At 54.6% G+C, this 18,850-nt stretch overlaps 1 protein-coding gene across 3 annotated transcripts in view; it reads left to right on the top strand.

Annotated features, from left to right (window-relative positions):
• The window catches only part of CACNA1S (calcium voltage-gated channel subunit alpha1 S), a 65,588-nt gene that overhangs the window by 32,884 nt on the left and 13,854 nt on the right, over window positions 1–18,850 (top strand). For all 3 annotated transcript variants that reach the window (XM_040462345.1, XM_040462346.1, XM_040462347.1), the window contains exons 15-28: window positions 140–233; window positions 895–964; window positions 3,755–3,887; window positions 4,471–4,600; window positions 4,911–4,970; window positions 6,537–6,643; window positions 7,092–7,179; window positions 7,416–7,523; window positions 9,791–9,843; window positions 10,101–10,247; window positions 10,721–10,922; window positions 11,402–11,560; window positions 12,902–13,012; window positions 13,728–13,811. In XM_040462345.1, the coding sequence (XP_040318279.1) occupies window positions 140–233; window positions 895–964; window positions 3,755–3,887; window positions 4,471–4,600; window positions 4,911–4,970; window positions 6,537–6,643; window positions 7,092–7,179; window positions 7,416–7,523; window positions 9,791–9,843; window positions 10,101–10,247; window positions 10,721–10,922; window positions 11,402–11,560; window positions 12,902–13,012; window positions 13,728–13,811 (1,546 nt within the window). The remainder of the gene's footprint in view (window positions 1–139; window positions 234–894; window positions 965–3,754; window positions 3,888–4,470; window positions 4,601–4,910; window positions 4,971–6,536; window positions 6,644–7,091; window positions 7,180–7,415; window positions 7,524–9,790; window positions 9,844–10,100; window positions 10,248–10,720; window positions 10,923–11,401; window positions 11,561–12,901; window positions 13,013–13,727; window positions 13,812–18,850) is intronic.

Raw genomic sequence — 18,850 nt, 5'->3', positions numbered from 1 at the left:
CTTCCTTCCTTTCTTTCTTTCTTTCCTTCTTTCTTTCTTTCTTTCTTTCTTTCTTTCTTTCTTTCTTTCCCTCTTTCTCTTTCTTTCTTTCTTTCTTTCTTTCTTTCTTTCTTTCTTTCTTTCTTTCTTTTTAACTTAGGGGTCTTCCAGATAAGTCAGAGGAAGAGAAGTCAGTGATGGCCAAGAAGCTGGAACAGAAACCCAAGGGTGAAGGCATCCCTACCACCGCCAAGGTGAGCATCGTGTGGGGTATCTTCAGAGGCAGGATGGGGAGGGACTCTACAAGTCCTCTGGTTTCACCTCCATGACTTAGGGTGCTGGTGGGTGGGTAGGAATGTGGAAAGGGGCTATCTGCCTGGTTATCAGCCAGGTGAGGACATCTGTCTCCACTCTACTGGGGGGGAGAGTAAATCGCTACCCTCCCACAAGGAATCCTTTATACTGAGAGGCATAGATGCCCCACTCTGGGAACCAGACTTCCTCAGAGTGCCGGATTCCCACCCCAGTCAAGGCGTCCCCCTCCTGACTTGACACCCCTGTTCCATTGAGAGACCCAGACTGGCTTCCCATCACTTCCTGCTTGTTCCAGCCTGGCTCTGCTCAAACTTTCTGGAAATGGTGGAAGCAGAGGTGCAAGGGTTGGAGAATTGGGCCCCAGGGAACGAAACAGGGGATGCCGTGCACGGGCTCAGACAGTCTGAGGTCTTGGGAACTTGTGTGACCTTTCTAGGCTTGGCTTCTCATTCATAAAAAAGGAATGATCCTATACGACCTATCCCCCAGGCTGTAAGGAGGACCGAGCAGGAACCTACATTGACCCTCCAGTAAATGCTCAGTAGGCAGAAACTGCAGCTTTTGCTTTTATTCTCATCTTTGCTGTGTTCCTTCCTATAGCTGAAAATCGATGAATTTGAATCTAATGTCAATGAAGTGAAGGATCCCTACCCCTCAGCTGACTTCCCAGGTGAGGGTCCTGGGACTACCGGAGGTGTATGCTGGTGTTGATTTCTCCCCCGGGACGATCTCTTGGGTGTCCCCTTCCTGGATCCTTCCATGAGGGGATCGCAAGACAGAGACCTCCCTTCTGACCTAGTCATGCAAATAAGCTGTCTGCCCCGCCTGCCTCGTGTCCAGTGCACACAATGGAAAAAATCCACACATTCTATTTTCATTCAATTCAGCTAGTATTTATTGAGTGCCAGTCACATACTTCGGTACTGAGGACTCCCGTTTTCAAGTTTTCCACTCTGGCCACACAGAGTAGACCATTGATGAGGACCTGTCTGTCTGTGGTGTCAGAGATGGGCAGGTTACTCCCCACCCAGCATCCAGCAGGGCTGGGGCTGGACTGGTACAGGAATAAACAGAACCATGGCTTGCACTGCGGGGAGAATTGAAATGAAGGAGGCAAGCGTAGGGTGGGCAGGAGTGTAATGCTCAGCCACAGACAAACTATAAACGTCTCACAAATGTAAGTAACCAGTGGCTGCTGCAGGTGGGAACACATAGGTTCACAGAGGGCACCTGGTAGAGCCCTGGAGGCCAAAAGCTCTGAGGTCCTCTCTCAGCTCGCTCACAGGTCCTTGGAGCACTGAGTCACTGGTGCAGTTTCAGGAAATTGTGGAATCAGCTGATTAGCGTCTGTTTGCCCCAGTGACTCTGGGCTCCGGGGGGGGGACTTTTTGTGCTCCAAATGGCACAGAGTAGGCACTCAATAAATAGAGTAAGTGAACACATGAAAGAATTTTGCTAAGTGATGTGTGGGGAGAATGGAGCTGATCAAGACAGGGCTAATCAGATCTCTTCAAATGTCTGCCAGAAGTGAATAGTTGGGTTTTAAAATAATTCATCTTGAGCCGTTTCATCTAACAACCATCACCTAGCAGGTGGGAGTGGCTGGTGTGCAGGGGAGATGACTGACTCAGGAAATCAGAGGTTAAGGAAAGGGAACAGGGTTGGCAAGAAGGGGGGAGGGTAGACGGTAGAGGGGAGGTGGGGTGAGCATTTGGAAGAGAGCTCTTACCAAAGAGGTTGAATACATTTATTCTGCTTCTTTCCAAAGACGATTTGAAAGGGCTTAGGACAAAATGAAGTTAACAAAATGGGCATAGACAAAGGAAAAAAGAAAGCAAATATATTAGTTCTAAGAATTAACACTTTCTCATTATAAGAAGGGAGAAAGGGGGGTTTCTGGTGGAGCTGCGAGCCTGTGCAGGCTGCCACAATGGAGAGAGAAGAATCTAGTGGTTCTTTCTTGGCTTCCCCAAGGGGCTCTGCCAGGGGCCAGCAGGGGTAAGGATGAGGTGGCGATGGGGTGAGGGAAACAAGGGACTGGGAAAGACCTGCATATCGAGGGACACCCCAATTTTCAAAAAAAATTTTTTTTAATGTTAATTTATTTTTGAGAGAGAGACAGACAGAGCATGAGCAGGGGAGGGGCAGGGAGCGAGGGAGACACAGAATCGGAAGCAGCCTCCAGGCTCCGAGTTGTCGGCACAGAGCCCGACGCAGGGCTCAAACTCACGAACCGTAAGATCATGACCTGAGCTTAAGTGGGATGCTTAACCAACTGAGCCACCCAGGTCCCCCCGCCCCATTTTTTAAATGTTTTTAAGTGTTTATTTTTGAGAGACAGAGACAGATCACAAGTAGGGGAGGGGCAGAGAACGAGGGAGACACAGAATCTGAAACGGGCTTCAGCCTCTGAGCTGTCAGCACAGAGCCCAACAGAGGGACAGCCCAACTTTGGACAGTGCCCCCAGTCTGATCACTGGAACCTTGGCTCCCCCTGCTAAGCCCAGCTGAGGACCTCAGGTAGTCAGCTGTCTCATGAAGCCATGGGACCTAGCAAGTGAACCTAGAGGGCCTATGTCTTCCTCTTCGATCCCTCCCACCCCGGTATCTGCCTCGGTGCTGAGGACTGGCCGAGGCTCAAGGAATATTGACTTTTTTCCCATGCTGGCAGTTTCTCTCTGAAATGATCATTTTTAGAATTCTAACCCATGGGGCGCCTGGGTGGCGCAGTCGGTTAAGCGTCCGACTTCAGCCAGGTCACGATCTCGCGGTCCGTGAGTTCGAGCCCCGCGTCAGGCTCTGGGCTGATGGCTCAGAGCCTGGAGCCTGTTTCCGATTCTGTGTCTCCCTCTCTCTCTGCCCCTCCCCCGTTCATGCTCTGTCTCTCTCTGTCCCAAAAATAAATAAACGTTGAAAAAAAATATAAAAAAAAAAATAGAATTCTAACCCAGGAGAGGAGCTCAGAGCCTGTTTATTTCAACAAGCTTCCTTCCCCTGATCGATTTCACAAATTGGGGACCCGAAGCCCAGGAAGGACAGAAACGTAACTAGCATGCACAGCAAGTCAGGGGCAGAGCCTGGACCACAGCTCAGGTCTCATCAGAAGTAGAGACCACCCCCCCCCAACCCCCCAGTCTCCCAGCTGTGAGCACTTGGGATGGTGTGAGTCCAGCCCTGAGACAGCAGATGAGACAGCAAGGCTCCTTGACTTTGCTCCTGGCCCCACTTCTGGAAGGTTCTGGGACTGCCATTTTCCCCTGACGGTTCAAATCTGTTCCCTGAGGGGAAAGGGAGGTATGAAGACAGGACTCTGCTGACGTCCTCGTGCCCTGCCTTGGCCTGCTACCACCTTCGCTTGCTGGTTGCTGGGGGTTCGTGGTTGGATTCGGAGCACAGAGACCTGGGGGAGCAGTCAGGTTTGTAAAGACGCCCCCGTTGTCTCTCTCTCCCTCCCCGACAGGAGATGATGAGGAAGATGAGCCCGAGATCCCAGTGAGCCCCCGACCACGCCCGCTGGCTGAGCTGCAGCTCAAAGAGAAGGCAGTGCCCATCCCAGAAGCCAGCTCCTTCTTCATTTTCAGCCCCACCAACAAGTGGGTGGTCTCTTGGCTGCTGTGCAGGGTGGTTGATGGGGCTCTCGAAGAGGGATGGCTTCTGCTCTAAAAAGGCCCCTTTTCCTGATTCTTTGGGCCTACAGTTACACTATGAGAAAATGACTCTCATACAGTCCCCCTAGGAGGGACTGTATATTTTAGTTCCCTTCTGAGGGCAATTTTAGCCAGGACGAGGGGATGAGAACCTGGTGAGGCTGTATTTCTTCCTGCCTTCACACTTTTATACCTTTAAAATCTACATCGCCTGTAGTCTTCAGGGAGTTTCATCTGTCTGCTTTGTGGATGGAGATCGGCCGGGCCCATTCTTTTTGGGGGAAACCAGAGGGTGGTGGAGGAGTACTGGGGGAGGGGACGGGTGGTGGGAGAGGGGGCTAGGGCCGCGCTGAGAGAATGAGGGGCACGGCCCCTGCGTGTCCAGCCAGAGGACAGTTGAGGTGCGGGCTAGCCTTCTCCACCGAGCCGGGAGGGAGGGTTCCACCGTCTGTGTGTGGGACCGAGGCTGGTGAGGCCCGAGTGCCCAGGGGCTCACAGCTCCCCTGGCCCCCTGGCCATCTTCCCCCAGGATCCGTGTCTTGTGTCATCGCATTGTCAACGCTACCTGGTTCACCAACTTCATCCTTCTTTTCATCCTGCTCAGCAGTGCCGCACTGGCCGCGGAGGACCCCATCCGGGCCGAGTCCGTGAGGAATCAGGTGATGGCAGGCCTGTGCCTTCTGCCAGCTCAGCACCCCTCCCTACCCCAGGCCTCAGCCACCCGGACACCTCACTCTGGGGCTCAGAGCTCAGCTGTAGGCTCCATGTGGCCATAGGCATCAGAGTTTCTTAGAGTTTAAATCCCTGGAGGGGTAAGACTGCCCGGTCCGGTCCTGAACGGTCTCAGCGTGTGGCGTGACAGGCTCTTGTTGCCTAGTTTTAATGATGATAGTGATGGTGGTGACAATGATGATGTCATTGTTCGGTTCTTCCTCTCACCGACTTCTCTCTCCCCTGCCCCGTCACCAGATCCTTGGGTATTTCGACATTGCGTTCACCTCTGTCTTCACCGTGGAGATTGTCCTCAAGGTGAGGGAAGGCTTGTGGGACAGCCTGGGTGAGTGGTGTCTCCGGGCCAGGATAGCAGACCTCACGTGGCTCCAACTTACACACCCGGCACTCGCTCACAGGCTGGGTGGCAGGGGTGAGGGAAAAGCACGAAGGAAGTGGAGAACACCAGGGAGGGACCCGCGGGGCCCAGGAGCAGATGGGGTTTCTGCTCGTAAGCTGGAGCAAGGAGGTGAGCAGGTGCCTGGGTGGGGACATGAAGTACGACCAACCTGCAGCTGAGCACGTCTCAGCACAGCTCAGTGAGCACGTCCGCGTCTGTAAAGCCTCGGGCATTCCTCCTCCATAGCGAAGGCACGGTTAGCCTTAGACCCAGGGAGCCGTGATTTGTTCCGAGACCTTTGTTACCGATGACTAAAAGGCGTCTCCCAGGAATCCCCAGAGAAGTGACCTTTGCCCCAGGTGGGTTTCTGGCAGCTCTGTCCCATCGTAGCTCCCCCTTCCTTACCCACAGCACATCACTGCTCTCTCACTCTTGAGGCAGGTACGCTGGGTTCACACCATCACCGTGGAGGGTCTCAGAGGCAGAGGGAGGGCCCATCTAGGGCCCAGTAGCCCCAGCCTTCACCTTCATGAATGAAGAAGGGAGAGGCGAGCTTTGCAGAAGGAATAGCCCAGAGCAGGCTGCAACCTGAACTCAGGACAGTTCTTTATTTCAAGGCCTTTGGCTACTAAAGCAGTTGAGCAGAGGGATGGTGACTTCCCTGAGGTCCAAGAGGGCTTCCTGGAGGTGGTGGCATTAGAGGTGGCCAGGACTTCATTAGGGAGGGATAGCAGGGGCAGTCCAGGAGGACAGAAAATGGCAAACGCATTATGAGAAGGTGGTTCAGACGTGCTCAGAGAGGAGAAAGTGGTCCTTTTGGGCTGGGATATAGCACAGAAAACAGAGCCTGGGAAGGCGAGTTGAGAAGAAATCACCTTGAATGCCAGGAAAGGCTTCAGGCTCATCAGACTTCAAGGGCATAGCATGTTTGCACAAAGGGCCTGGGAGATCATCACAGAGAACACGGAAGAAGCTGAAGGAACAGCGAGAAGGTGGGACAATGGGGAAGGGACAGGGGTCCGGGCCTGGTGAAGGTCTTCCAGTCCTAAAGGGGCTGTTCAGCCTCACTCAGCAATCCTCAGGGCAGAGGTTACTTCTGAAGAAGCTTCCCAGAGAGGAGGAAGAGGAATTTTATCATGTTCCACAGGGGAGAGAAGGGCCAGGGCTTCCCCACTCTGTGGCCCCGTGGGGAAGGAGACTGGGGTGCCCTATGGCATCTGACCAAAGAGACAAGCTCAGAGAGCAAAGTCTGGTGGAGCTGCCCATGAGAAGTCCTCATGTTTCCAGAACTGGGAGCAGAGAATGGGAGAAAAAGCACTTAGGACACAGCAAGGAGTGGAGTGAAGGGTAGAGACCTCCTGGCAGCCATCTGCCTCTGCAGACTGAGGCAGATCTTCCCTCGGGAAGCCCTTCTTTGTGGGGACACGCCCGTCCCCGAGCTCCCCACCGCCCCCACCCACCCAGGATGCTGGCTTTCCCCACAGATGACGACCTACGGTGCCTTCCTGCACAAGGGCTCCTTCTGCCGCAACTACTTCAACATCCTGGACCTGCTGGTGGTGGCCGTGTCCCTCATCTCCATGGGACTCGAGTGAGCAGTGGCAGGGGCCAGCCCCGGGCGAGGACCCCTCCTCAGAGCAGAGTCCCACCCACTGTTCATTGGTGGGCACCAAGCCGCAAGGAGAGGGATTCTCAGGGCCATTGATGGGGGTCCAGGGTCCCCTAGGGTGTCACCAACGGGACTGAAGTGACAGTGCTTAGCAGGAGGGGCTGCAGTCCCTACCTCTGGGTCGCCCCCAGTCTGATGAGAGAGACAGAGCCTGTAGCCACCCATCGAGGAATCCCTTACTGTGCTGCACCACCGGGCAGGAGGCGGCTTTATCCGGGGGTGGGGTCCTCGCGCAGCCTAAGGGAAGGGTGGGGAACGAGGGGAGTGTGTTCAGACAGAAAGATGGCAGATGTGGAGGACTGGAGGCCGGGGGCAGGTGGAGGGCTGGAGCAGGCTACCCTCACCCCCCACCCCCCGCCGCCTCCCCCAGGTCCAGCGCCATCTCCGTGGTGAAAATCCTGAGGGTGCTGAGGGTGCTCCGGCCCCTGCGGGCCATCAACAGAGCCAAGGGGCTGAAGGTGAGAGGGCCTGGGTGGGACCCCAGGAGCAGGAAAAGAGAGGCTGCAAGGGCCTGATCCTGGAAACCTCCGCCCAGGCGTTGCTGGGGCACGTGTTGCACCCCCTTTGCCAAATGGGGGTAGGGGTGAGGCTGGGTGGCCATGCTTCCCCACGAAGCTCCCTCTGCCCCCACCCAGCTGGGAGGCAGCAGGGGATAGCCAGGGCGGGATGTTGCCGACCTGGTGTCCCTCCCCAGCACGTGGTGCAGTGTGTGTTTGTGGCCATCCGCACAATCGGGAACATCGTCCTCGTCACCACCCTCCTGCAGTTCATGTTTGCCTGCATCGGCGTCCAGCTTTTCAAGGTGAGCCCCACCTGCCCGGGCAGCTTTGCCCCCCCCCCCCTTCCGCAGCTCTGGTGCCAGCTCTGAGGCCAAGGCAAGAGCCAGCCCGTTCCCCACCCTCTAAGCAAAGGGAGCCCCAGACTGTGAAAGCAGATGTCCTCGAGTGCACAGAGTTGTGAGGCTAAGCTACCTGGAGTCTGGATGAGGTTTCCTAGGCGATGCCCCTTCCTGGCCCCAGTGGCTCTGCTGGCCACCATGACCGTTGCACCTGCTGTCTTCCTGGCTCTCCGTGGCTTCTCCTTGAGGACCAAGCCCTCTCCCCTACCTGCCGGACCCTGTCAGCACCCCTCCCCGTTATCAACCTCCCCCACCCCTCCCATCCTGCCAGGCCTGTCTAAAACATGCCCCCCAGCTCTAGCCCCCATCCACTCCACCTTCTTTCGTCAGCTGGACTTCAGCACCCCATGCTTCTGGCCGGTGTGGCTGGCATCATTCATATCTACCAGGAGCTTCTGAGGGAGGGAGGCCATCATTCTACCCTGGGAGCCGCCTCCTTCTGTCCTCACTTTCCTGGGAGGACACAGCTATGCAGTTCCTCTCTAGGAATCAGCCCCGCAAGGCTCCCCTTCCACCGAGCTGGTTTCTGGATGCCTCTGCCTTTCATACCATCTGCAGGACACAGAAATTGGTATCCGAGTGCTCCAACACCCTGACATTTCCTTTCATGACCCAAACCGCTCCTGTCCCCCGAAGCATGAAAACCATGATGACGTAACTTCAGTCAGACTTGGGCAATGACATCATCGTACCGTCATTCATTCATTCGACAGCATTTGTGGAGCATTTTTGTCCGGGCCGGCGTCTCGGTTAAGGCCGAGAGGGGGTCATGAAGCAAACCCCACAAATCCCTCCCTGTGGGCAGGGAACAGGTTTGGGGGGAGAGCAGTCAAGGTGGGGTTCCCTGATGACCTTAAGGGAGATGGGTCCTGTTGGTTACTGTCCTGGAGGGGTGGAGGCATCCCCTTGGAAACCGCATCCAGACTGAGACAGCTTAGCCTTCAAACCTCAGCTACCATGATTGGCATGTGACCTTCCCCTCCTAGTTCCAGCAGAGGGCTGCCCCTCCCCTCGAGCCCTGCCCCCTCCTCTACCAGGGGCGCTGGGTGTATGTCTCACTCCTCCCTGACCCTGGCACCCAGCCTGGGCCTGGCATATAGGCATATAGGCGGCCGCTCATTCATTCCTCCAGGGAACGTGTCTTGTAGTGTGCTGTAGTCTCTCATCAAAAGACCCCCAGCTCCTGCCCACTCAGATAATGCCCAGACATCAGTTACAAGTGGCATCTTACCCCACGTTTTACCCTGTGGAAACTTCGCATACGTTCCACATTACATCAAGAGTTTGCTTCCTATATTAAATTGGGTGTTTTGTTTCAAGTGCCCAGAAACCTGCCCAGTGACAGCTGTGTCCTCTCCCTGCTTCTCCCCCAGTGTCACCTGCCTCCCCTTCACCCCTCTGCTCTGGCAACCGTAAAGGGGGGTGTGGCTGGAACAGCAAAACCCTGCAGCGGGCAGGGCCTCTGAGCCATCAGCCAGTCCCATATCCTTGGCTGAGGCAGCTCTTTCTCTGGGCCTCTGAGGGGACTCGACCAGATGCCGTGAACTTCAGGCTTCATGTAGCTCCATTCGGGCCTGGCGATCACTCCTTTTCTTCACACAGACTCTTCTGTGGGTGCCCAGTCTGTGATGTAGACAAAAAGGGAAACTGCTCTGACTGTAATCAGCACAGGGGGGCACAGTGCCCGCCTCTTCAGGCCCCCGAGTGGGGGTGCAGGACCCCCGTTCCACTTTGAGATGATTTGCGCCCTCAAGACCCGGTTGGGCTCCGTCCCTGCAACTCTTACTGTGCCCTGTGTGCCCTGTGGCCGCCCCACTGGAAGGAGAAGGAAGGGGGGGGCAGCCCTTCTTGGTCTGTCATGGGGAGACCTCAAGAGGGCTTCCCGTAGCAATGGGGGGCAGGGGGCTCCCTGAGGGAGGGGCAGGGCCGAGCTGTATCCATATTTCCTTCCCCTCAGGCCCAGCCTGTTCAGGAACTGGCCTCTCAGCCGTGACAGCCTCAGGCCTGGTAGGGAAGCCCACAGGGCAGCTGAGGGAAGGGATGATGGTGAAGGAGGAATACAGTGCTGGGGCCCTCTTTCCACATGCCCTGCCACTATTCACTTCCGTAGCCCAGTTTTCAATCTTGTTTCCATGACAATGTGTGTCTCTCCCTCCCTCTTCTTGACACAGGGGAAGTTCTTCAGCTGCAATGACTTATCCAAGATGACAGAGAAGGAGTGCAGGTGGGCTGAACTCTGCTGGCTGAGGGCACGAGGTGGGACAGCCACTGCGTGGGGGACCTTGTGCGAGGGGGACCTGGGGAACCTAAGCCCCTAGGCCCAGGAAGCGTGTTCTAAAGGGTCCTTCCTTGGGAAACTGTGGTGAGGGAGTGCCCAGCAGTGTCCCCTCTGGTCCCCAGTCTACAGGGGATCAGAGGATGTGGGTGGAGAGGGGGCAGCCCAGCCATGCACGGTGGAGTGACTGAGCCTCCCCACCCCAGGGGCTATTACTATGTGTACAAGGATGGGGACCCCACCCAGATGGAGCTGCGCCCCCGCCAGTGGATACACAGCGACTTCCATTTCGACAACGTGCTCTCGGCCATGATGTCACTCTTCACGGTCTCCACCTTTGAGGGATGGCCTCAGTGAGTGAGGGCTGGGGCCTGGGTCCAATGCGGGCATGGTGGGGGCAGTGCCAGGGAGCCATCTTGCCCTTCCGCAGCCCTCACCACTCTGTGCCAGGCCCGCGGTAAGCGCTCAACAAACCCACCAGCTGGGAGGGTGTGTGGGACCAGTGTGTTGACCGGCCACCCTAAAGACATCCTGACCTGGGCACTCTGACAGAATGTCCCAGTCCCCCAACAGGTGTAGGCCTCTGTGACCATGTGGGGAGCCCTACTGATTGATTAGGGTAGATGGGGCATCCCACGGAAAGGCAGGCCCTTTCCAGGACCTGTCCCAGTCTTTTCTGGCATGGTCCTAACTTCCCTTCTGGTGCTTGATCGTTCAGAAAGCTCCCTCGGGTCCCTGTGGCCAGTGAGAGAAAGCCTGTCCTTCCTGGCCTGGCTCTCTGCCTCATCACCCCTGTCCAACCAGTCTCTTCTCTGTCTACCCCAAGGCTGCTTTACCAGGCCATAGACTCATACAAGGAAGACACAGGCCCCATCTACAACAACCGAGTGGAGATGGCCATCTTCTTCATCATCTACATCATCCTCATTGCCTTCTTCATGATGAACATCTTTGTGGGCTTCGTTATTGTCACCTTCCAGGAGCAGGGGGAGACTGAGTACAAGAACTGTGAACTGGACAAAAACCAGGTGCCTGGGCTGAGGTGGAGAGCGGACTCAGCAGGCCTCCTGCCAGCCTGAGCCCTAGGCTCTGACCAGTGAAGAGTCCTGGGCCTGGGGTTGACCCCAGAACCTCCATTTCGTGTCCAGACCCAGCCTGCATACACTCTACCCCATTCCCAACCCATCCCTAACATGAAGCAATACAAGTTGGTGCTGTGGGAGTCTTCTTGTGGAACCCTCGTGATGCCCAGAGAAGGCTAGTCCTTCAGAGCCCCTGGGTGGGGCTAGAGCCATGTTAGAAATGGGCCGGGATAACTCAAGGGGAACCCACAGGCCCACTGGGACTCGTCCCCTAAACAGTCCCGCAGAGCCCGTCAGCCACGAGTTCCTGGCCACAGCTGCTCCTGGCTGACCAGAATGCAGGGTTCCCTCCAGCCCATGCATGTGAGTGTGAGAGCAAGGGAGGGGCCGTCAGTGCTGACCTGCCCTGTGGTGTTGTGTCTCAGCGCCAGTGTGTGCAATATGCCCTGAAGGCCCGCCCGCTGAGGTGCTACATCCCCAAAAACCCATACCAGTACCAGGTGTGGTATGTCGTCACCTCCTCCTACTTTGAGTACCTGATGTTTGCCCTCATCATGCTCAACACCATCTGCCTGGGCATGCAGGTAAGGGGGCCCCCAGGAGATAAGGGCCGGATGGACTGGGGCCAGGGGCAGGGCAGGTGGGCGGGGCAAGGTTCCCGTCTCCTTCCCCCAATATACTTTTCCTGGCACCTCCTATGTGCCAGGCACTGTGTGGTGAGGTACTGCAGGGGAGAGAGAAGTTCCCTGGGCCCAGGCCTGGTTGCCAGGCACCCAGTAGTTTATTAAGAAGGCATTCAGACATACAAATAGCTGCACAAATCTGCAAACAGGAGATAGCTGTGCAGAAGCACACGGCAGCGTGGGAAGTAGGAAGTGCCGTCTCAGTTTATCTTCGGCTGTTGCAAATCTGCATGATTGAGTTGGCTGGAATCTTGGCTGCAGTCTCAAGAAAAATGGCTTTGATATTCACAGAACAGGTGTCTCTTAGGAGTTGAGCGTACTTTATAGACAATATCACAATCAGCAGCATCGTTAGCAAACCTTAATTAAGCATCAGATCCCTTAAGCCCCGTATAAATAGAATTGCACAGCTAGGCTTCCTGGCCCTAGGCAGACACATCCAACAACAGGACTCCGCATTGCCAGGTGATGAGGACATGGAAAGTGAGTCGCTGGGCCAGCAGGGCCAGGTCATACAGAGGATCGTGAGCAATGGCTTAAGTTTGGGCTGAGCTGGGCAGCAGAATTAGGCAGTCCGGCTAAGACAGGGTGGGGTGGGGGCAGCCCCCAGATCCTTCTGAACTACCTGGGGAGGTTTTATGGAAGAAGAGGGAGTTCATCGACTTTCCAAAAAGACCACGAGGTTCCTGGCAGGTTATATAAGGAAACAGAATTAAGGAGCATCACAGTGCTGGGTCAAGGGGGCTAAGGTTATTGCTCTGACTGCTTCACCATCCAGGGGACAGTGTGCACCAGTGTCAGGCCTGGTGAGCTCGGTGGCCCACCTGTACACCTGTAGCTGGTGATAATGCCAGCTCTGGAATCAGCATTCTTCTCTCCTAGTTCTGTGCCCAGATGACTAGATGGAACCTGTCACAGAGTCCTGCTGAGGGGCCTCCCCCCCTAGTCATCCCATAACAGATCTGGAAATAAGCTCTGACCTTGCAGTCCCATGTGTAGACCAGCCTGCTCAGCCGGACCTCTCCTCCTCCTCTTGCTGTCTCTTTGGGGAGAGGGGGATCCATTAGACTTGGTGGAGATTGCCAAAACAGGCACCTGGTTTTTGGAGATTTCAAAAAAGTGGGCAGGAAGCCTGAGGAAGAGGTTTGGGAGCTGCCTGGGAAGAGAATGGGGCTCTGGGATGCAACCTGCGGGGTAGAGCCACTGGGCCCTTCCAGCCCCCTCTCCTGTGCCTCTCCACAGCACTACAACCAGTCAGAGGAGATGAACCACATCTCAGACATCCTCAACGTGGCCTTCACCATCATCTTCACCCTGGAGATGGTCCTCAAGCTCATGGCGTTCAAGGCCAGGGTGAGTGCTGGGGCACAGGACAAGATGAGCAGATGGCACCTGACAGGACAGGTCACTTCTCGTGCGCCCCCACCCCAGTGTCATTCTACTGAAAGCCCCTTCATCCAGCACTTCTGGTCCCGCCCTGCTCACCCCTTTGCTTACTTCCACCTTTAGACACAAGGCACAAGGCATGCAAGGTATTCAGGCTGCCAGAACTGGCTGATGACCGGACAGATGTTGGCTGCCTCTTCCCCAAGCCCTTTGTTGAACCTGCCTTATGTTCCCTGCCTGCGCTTAGGCTCCTGAAGGGGGAGTATCTCGCTGTGTCTTTGGTTCCCCAGTCCCACTCCCACCTGGCCAAGCCCAGCCAAGCCCAGCCACACTCTGAAAGGTCTGCACTAGCAAGCTCCAGACAGGGCTTCAAAGCTGGGGAGGATGAAGGAGTTCCCCATCCGGATCAGGATCCCAGATCCTGAGTTCTCAACCATTCTGTCCCTCCTCTCTGACCACCTTATGCTCTGGAGGAAGGGAACTACAGAGCCCAAGGGAGAGGGGTACTGGAGTGGATGGGCACGCAGGAGCACTAGTGGAAAGTGGGGCCACGCGCACCCCACCTTGGCCTGGCTTGGCCATTCTGCATTACCTTGGACGGGGACCATCACCTTCTGCTGGCCACCAAAACTCCTTCCCCCTAGAGCTCACCCCCTGGTTCTCCCATGGCTGTCCTTCCCAGGGCTATTTTGGAGACCCCTGGAATGTGTTTGACTTCTTGATTGTCATCGGCAGCATCATCGATGTCATTCTCAGTGAAATCGACGTGAGTATCAGGCAAACAGAGCCATCCCCGGGGTGGGGTGCAAGCACTTGTGCAGTCCATAGACATTTGTGGGGTACCTGCTGTGTGTGCAGCATGGCGCCCCGGGGGTCTACAGAGATGGAAATGACAGGAGTCACAGCCTACAGAGCAGACAGATAACTCAGATTCTAGGCAGCCATCGTGAACGCACCAGGCTGTCCAAGGCAAGAGCTGTTATGAAAGGGAAAAGGTCTCCTCTGGGTGGAGTGGTCAGGGAAGGCTTCGCGGAGATGGTACAAGCTGAAAGTGGGTCCTGAAGAAAGTGAGCTGGTGACCGGAGGTGGAGAGAAGAGCAAACACCACAGGCAGAGCTGCTGTAGGGGAGGCACAGAGTAGGAAATGAATGATAGAAGATTTGGGGCACACCCAGAGATCCGGTTTAGCAGAAGCACATGACTCTGCAGAAGAGGGACGAGGCGGGGGGTGGGGGGGCGGGCAGGGATGGCTGGAGAGGTAAGCAGTGGCGAGGGGGCCTTGAACTTTATGTAGCAGACAATGGGAAGTTACCAAAGGGTTTGGAACAAAGCAGTAGAAGGACTAAAGCTGTTATGGAGGAAGTTATTTATTTAGTCTGCAAATACTTATCGAGTACCTCCTACCCATGCTAGAGATAGAGCAATAAACAAGAACATGGAGGCCAACAGACGATAAAAATTCTCTAACATGGCAGATATGCTCAGTGTGTGTTATAAAGAAAAATAAACCAGGGTAAAAACTTACTGGAAGGGAATGATGGGTTGGTGCCAAGATGGTATCTGAGTGACAACCTGAACAAAGCAAGGGGGTAAGCCATGCAGGTATTGGCACAGAGTGTTGTAGGGAGAGAAACAAGTGAGTGCAAAGGCCCTGAGGTTGAGGAATAGGAGGAGGCCCTTGTAGCAGGAGTGGAGAATGGTAGAGATGAGGTCAGAGACAGAGGGCAGGTGCCAGATCACTTAGGCCCTTGAAGGCCATGGTTATGATCCTGGGTTTTATTCTAAGAGAGATGAGAGCCCTTTGGAGGGCTTAAACCTGGTCTGACTTTAGTTCTAAAGGATCCCTCTGGCTGCTGTGTTGACAGAAAGCTGTGGGGGACACAGGGCTGGCCCAGGGAGAGCCGCCAGGAGGGTGTTGTGATAACCAGGAGAGAGGTGATGGTGGCTAGGGGGCTAGCTGTGGACGTGGTGAGAACTGGACACATCCTATTTATTTGGGAGTTTGAGCTGACAGAATTTGCAGCTGGCCTTGATTTCGAGTGAGAGAGAGAGAGAGAAACAAATCGAGGGTGACTACCAGGATTTTTGTCCAAGCAATTGAGCTTCCATTTACTGAGATGCGGAAACGGCTGCAAAGCAGGTGTGGGGCAGAAGCCAAAATTTCTGTTTTAGACACGATAATTTAGGATGCTTACGAGGCATCCGGATGGAGATACCCAGTAGGCTGGGATTTATGAGTCTGGAGCTCAGAGGCTAGGGCGGGTCGGAGGTATAAATTTGAAGATGGTATTTAAAGTTGTGGGGATGGACGAGATCTGTGGAGAAGGGAGAAGGTATTTAGAGAGAAGGGATCCGGAGGCTGAGCCCCGGAATGCTCCCGTGTTTAGTGATTGGAGAGACGAGGAGGAACCAGCAAACAGACTAAGAAAGAATTGGCCTCTGAGGCAAGGGAACCAAAAGAGAGTGATGTCCTGAGATCAAGGAGAACAGAAAAGTCAAGGAAGATAAGAGCTGAGCATTGACTTGAATTTTGGCAACGGGGACCTTGGCAGGAGCAGTTTCACTAGAATTATGGGGAAGAATGCCTGGTTGCCGTGGGCTGGGAAGGGAGAGCAAAGAATGGAACAATTCCTTTGAGGTGTTTTGCTACAGAGAGAAATAGGAGTTAGAGAAAAATGTGGAGCCAAGGAGAGTTTCCTTGAAAATGGGAGAAGGGGCATCTGGGTGGCTCAGTCGGTTGGGCCTCTGACTCTTGATTTTGGCTCAGGTCACGATCTCATAGTTCATGGGGTTGAGCCCTGCATTGGGCTCTGCGCTGACGACCTGGAGCCTGCTTGGGATTCTCTCTCACCCTCTCTCTCTCTGCCTCTCTCCTGCGCTCTCTCAAAATAAATAAGCTGGAAGAAAACAGAAACAAAAACAAGAAAAATGGGAGCATATCCTCAGGCTTTGCAAATATCTGGTAGTAAGGAGGTAACTAACGGAGCAAAGTCTTTGAATACATGAAAGGGCTTAAGACCTGGTGTCCCAGGGGAGAAGCTGGATTTCAGAAAGCTGTAGTCCGTCCATAGTAGAAAGAGGGTGTGCAAAGCAAACGGGCATAAAGCAATGAGAGTCAGGGCTCGGATGGCAGGAGAGGAACAGAAAAGCTCAGAGGCAGCAGGATTTGGTGAATGTGACCCTGTGGCCATGGGAAGGAAGGAACCCAAGGTGGCTCAGCACTTCCTGAAGAGAAGGACTTGGGGTGGTGCACTCACCGTGATTCTCTTCTGGTGCTGTGGGTTTGGATGCTGGGTACACAAGTGGAGATGGGTAGCAAGTCATTGGAAATGCAGGAGAGGAGCTGAGTGTCACTCTGCATCTAGCACATGGTGGCAGCTCGATCAACATGGGCTGGTCCCAGATGCATGGAGCTGATGGTTCAAGCCTCGGGTGGGATGAGCCAGCTGCGAAGGAGTTGAGATCCTGCAGAATTGAAGCCAGCAAGGCCATAGGGTTTGTGATTGGAAGCCATCCATGAGCAGGGTGACAGATTGGCACACTGTGGGGCTGAAACCAGTTAAAAGGATGGAGCAGTGACCAGAAAGTGATAAGAAGAAAAAAAAACCCAAAAAACATCAAGCAGCTGTGAGCACAGGAAACAGTTTCTGCCAGGAGGTTAGGTGAGGTAGTTACTGGCAAGTGGATGTTGATTAATACAGGGAAAGGGAGACCATAGACAGAGCGAGTGCAGAGGAGAAACTCACAACATGTGAGAGAAGAGATTGTTGAGGAAGGGATTAGAGTTTCGGAGGCGACGGCAAAGGACACGAGTCAGAAGACTGGAAGAGGAAGAGTATAAGCAGAGGTGGCAAGAATCACGAAGGGTGCAAGGGAGCAGGGGGATGGGGCGGAGGGAAGAGGGCGTTCATCCTGGGCAGTCACAGGCGTGTCCGAAGCAGCAGGCAGAATCCTCCGCTGGAAGTGAGGACAGGACGGTGGGTGTGAGTGCAGGAACTGACCCTTGAGGAATAGCCAATGTGATGAGTCCATCTGCAGGAAGAATGACGGGGTCTCGGGTGGGCCTAGTGAGCTCAGTTGCACCCTGGAGTAATGCTCGAGGAAAGGGACCGGACCCCTGATGTGGTCTTGAGGGCTGGCACATTGGGTAGAGCGTCTCAGCGCAAGCAAGGGCGCTATAGAAATGGCAGGACAAACCTCCAGGCTGAGTGGGGAGGCAGATGGCTGAGGGTCACTGCAGGGTGAAAGAGGGGAGCAGGGGACAGGGAAGAGGGGATCCAGGAATCAGAGACAGAACTCAAAAGACGGCTTCCCTCTGGGCAGAGTGCCTGCGGAGGAGTATCCTAGGAAGGATGTGGAGAACACTCGGCCTTCTGAGCCACCCTAACCGTGGCCATAGTGCGATTCTGCTCAGAGGTGGCTGGTTTGGCCATGGAGGTGCCCAGCTGGGGACTAGCCCCAAAGCCAGGAGCCTTACCCATGCGTAGGGCTTCTTAACTTTCCACTGCCTGATGATAAGCACTTTACGGTCTGCCAGCCCAGGGGTGAATCCTATGGAGAGGTGGGGGAGAGGGCTGGCACTAAAGACACCCGAGAGGGGGCGGGTAGTGGGGGAGCAGCTGAGGAAGAGTCTGGAGCCTGTGAGGAAGGAGCCCTCAGCCTGAGATTCCTTTAGGCTGAAGCCCTGGCAGGAACAGCACTTTCTGGGGACTTGGCTGCCTCGCTGTCTGGGGGAGGGCTTGGCCTGGGAATCCTGTTCACCCCCGCGTGCAGAAAGACAATGACAGAGCTCTACTCAGATCCTGAGGGGGTGGGGCAGACTAAGGGCTGGATAGGTCCTGGGCAAAATCAGTGTGTGTGTGTGTGTGTGTGTGTGTGTGTGTGCGCGCGCGCGTGTGTGTATTTGTGCATGCGCGCGTGAGTGTGCATGCATAGGTGGGTAGGTGGGTGTTGTAGATTTCCATCCATTTTGGGTTTCCACTGGGAAATAGCATCCCAAAGGCCTCATGGTTTGATTCTCACCAGCAAAATTAGAAGAGAGAACCCCAAACAGCCAAAATAAACAGCCTGAGATCTGTGTAGAGGAAGCCTGGATAAATCAAAACAGTTCCTTTGGTGGTGGAGGGCCCAGAGGGCATCGGTCATTATTTGATTTTTAGGAGCAGATGTACTAATAACGGTTCCCTGAAGTCATGTTAAGACTTCAAATTTGAATGTTGATTTACATTCTTGACCTACAAACCGGGGAGCAGACTAGGGCAACCCTGCCTGTTAGAACTTTCTGTAACGATAGAAATCTTCTGTTCTGTCCAGTCCAGTAGCCACTAGCCATTCGTGTCTGTGCGTCTAGTGGTCACTTGAAATGTGTCTAGTACAACCGAGGAGATGAATTTCTAATTTTATTTAATTTTCACTGTAATTCAGATAGCCACATGTGCTTAGTAGCTACCATATTGGTGGTATGGGTCTAGAACACTGGTTCTCATCCTTGGCTGCATATTAGAATCACCTGGGATGCAGTTTAAACCCCTGGAGCCAGGCGCATCCCCTGGAGGCAGACTTAATTGGCCTGGTGGGGGGGGGGGGGGGCGGAAACCCAGCAAAGGAATATATTATTTTAAGTTCTCCAGCTTATTCTGATGTGCAGCCAGGATTGAGAACCAGTGGTCCAGGGAAAAGCTGCCCAAGAGAATGTTGCTTGGTGGGGAAACCAGTATACTGGGAACCAGTCCACCCACAAATAATTGCAAGATGAAACAAGGACTTCCCCTGTCCCACAACTGCGGGACAAAGGTTTCTCCTGAA

This window comes from Herpailurus yagouaroundi, unplaced genomic scaffold, assembly GCF_014898765.1.
Source record: "Herpailurus yagouaroundi ecotype Mexico unplaced genomic scaffold, PumYag 308, whole genome shotgun sequence".
Lineage (NCBI taxonomy): Eukaryota > Metazoa > Chordata > Mammalia > Carnivora > Felidae > Herpailurus > Herpailurus yagouaroundi.
Note: the sequence above shows the minus strand (reverse complement) of the source record. Positions and strands in the feature narration are given on the sequence as shown.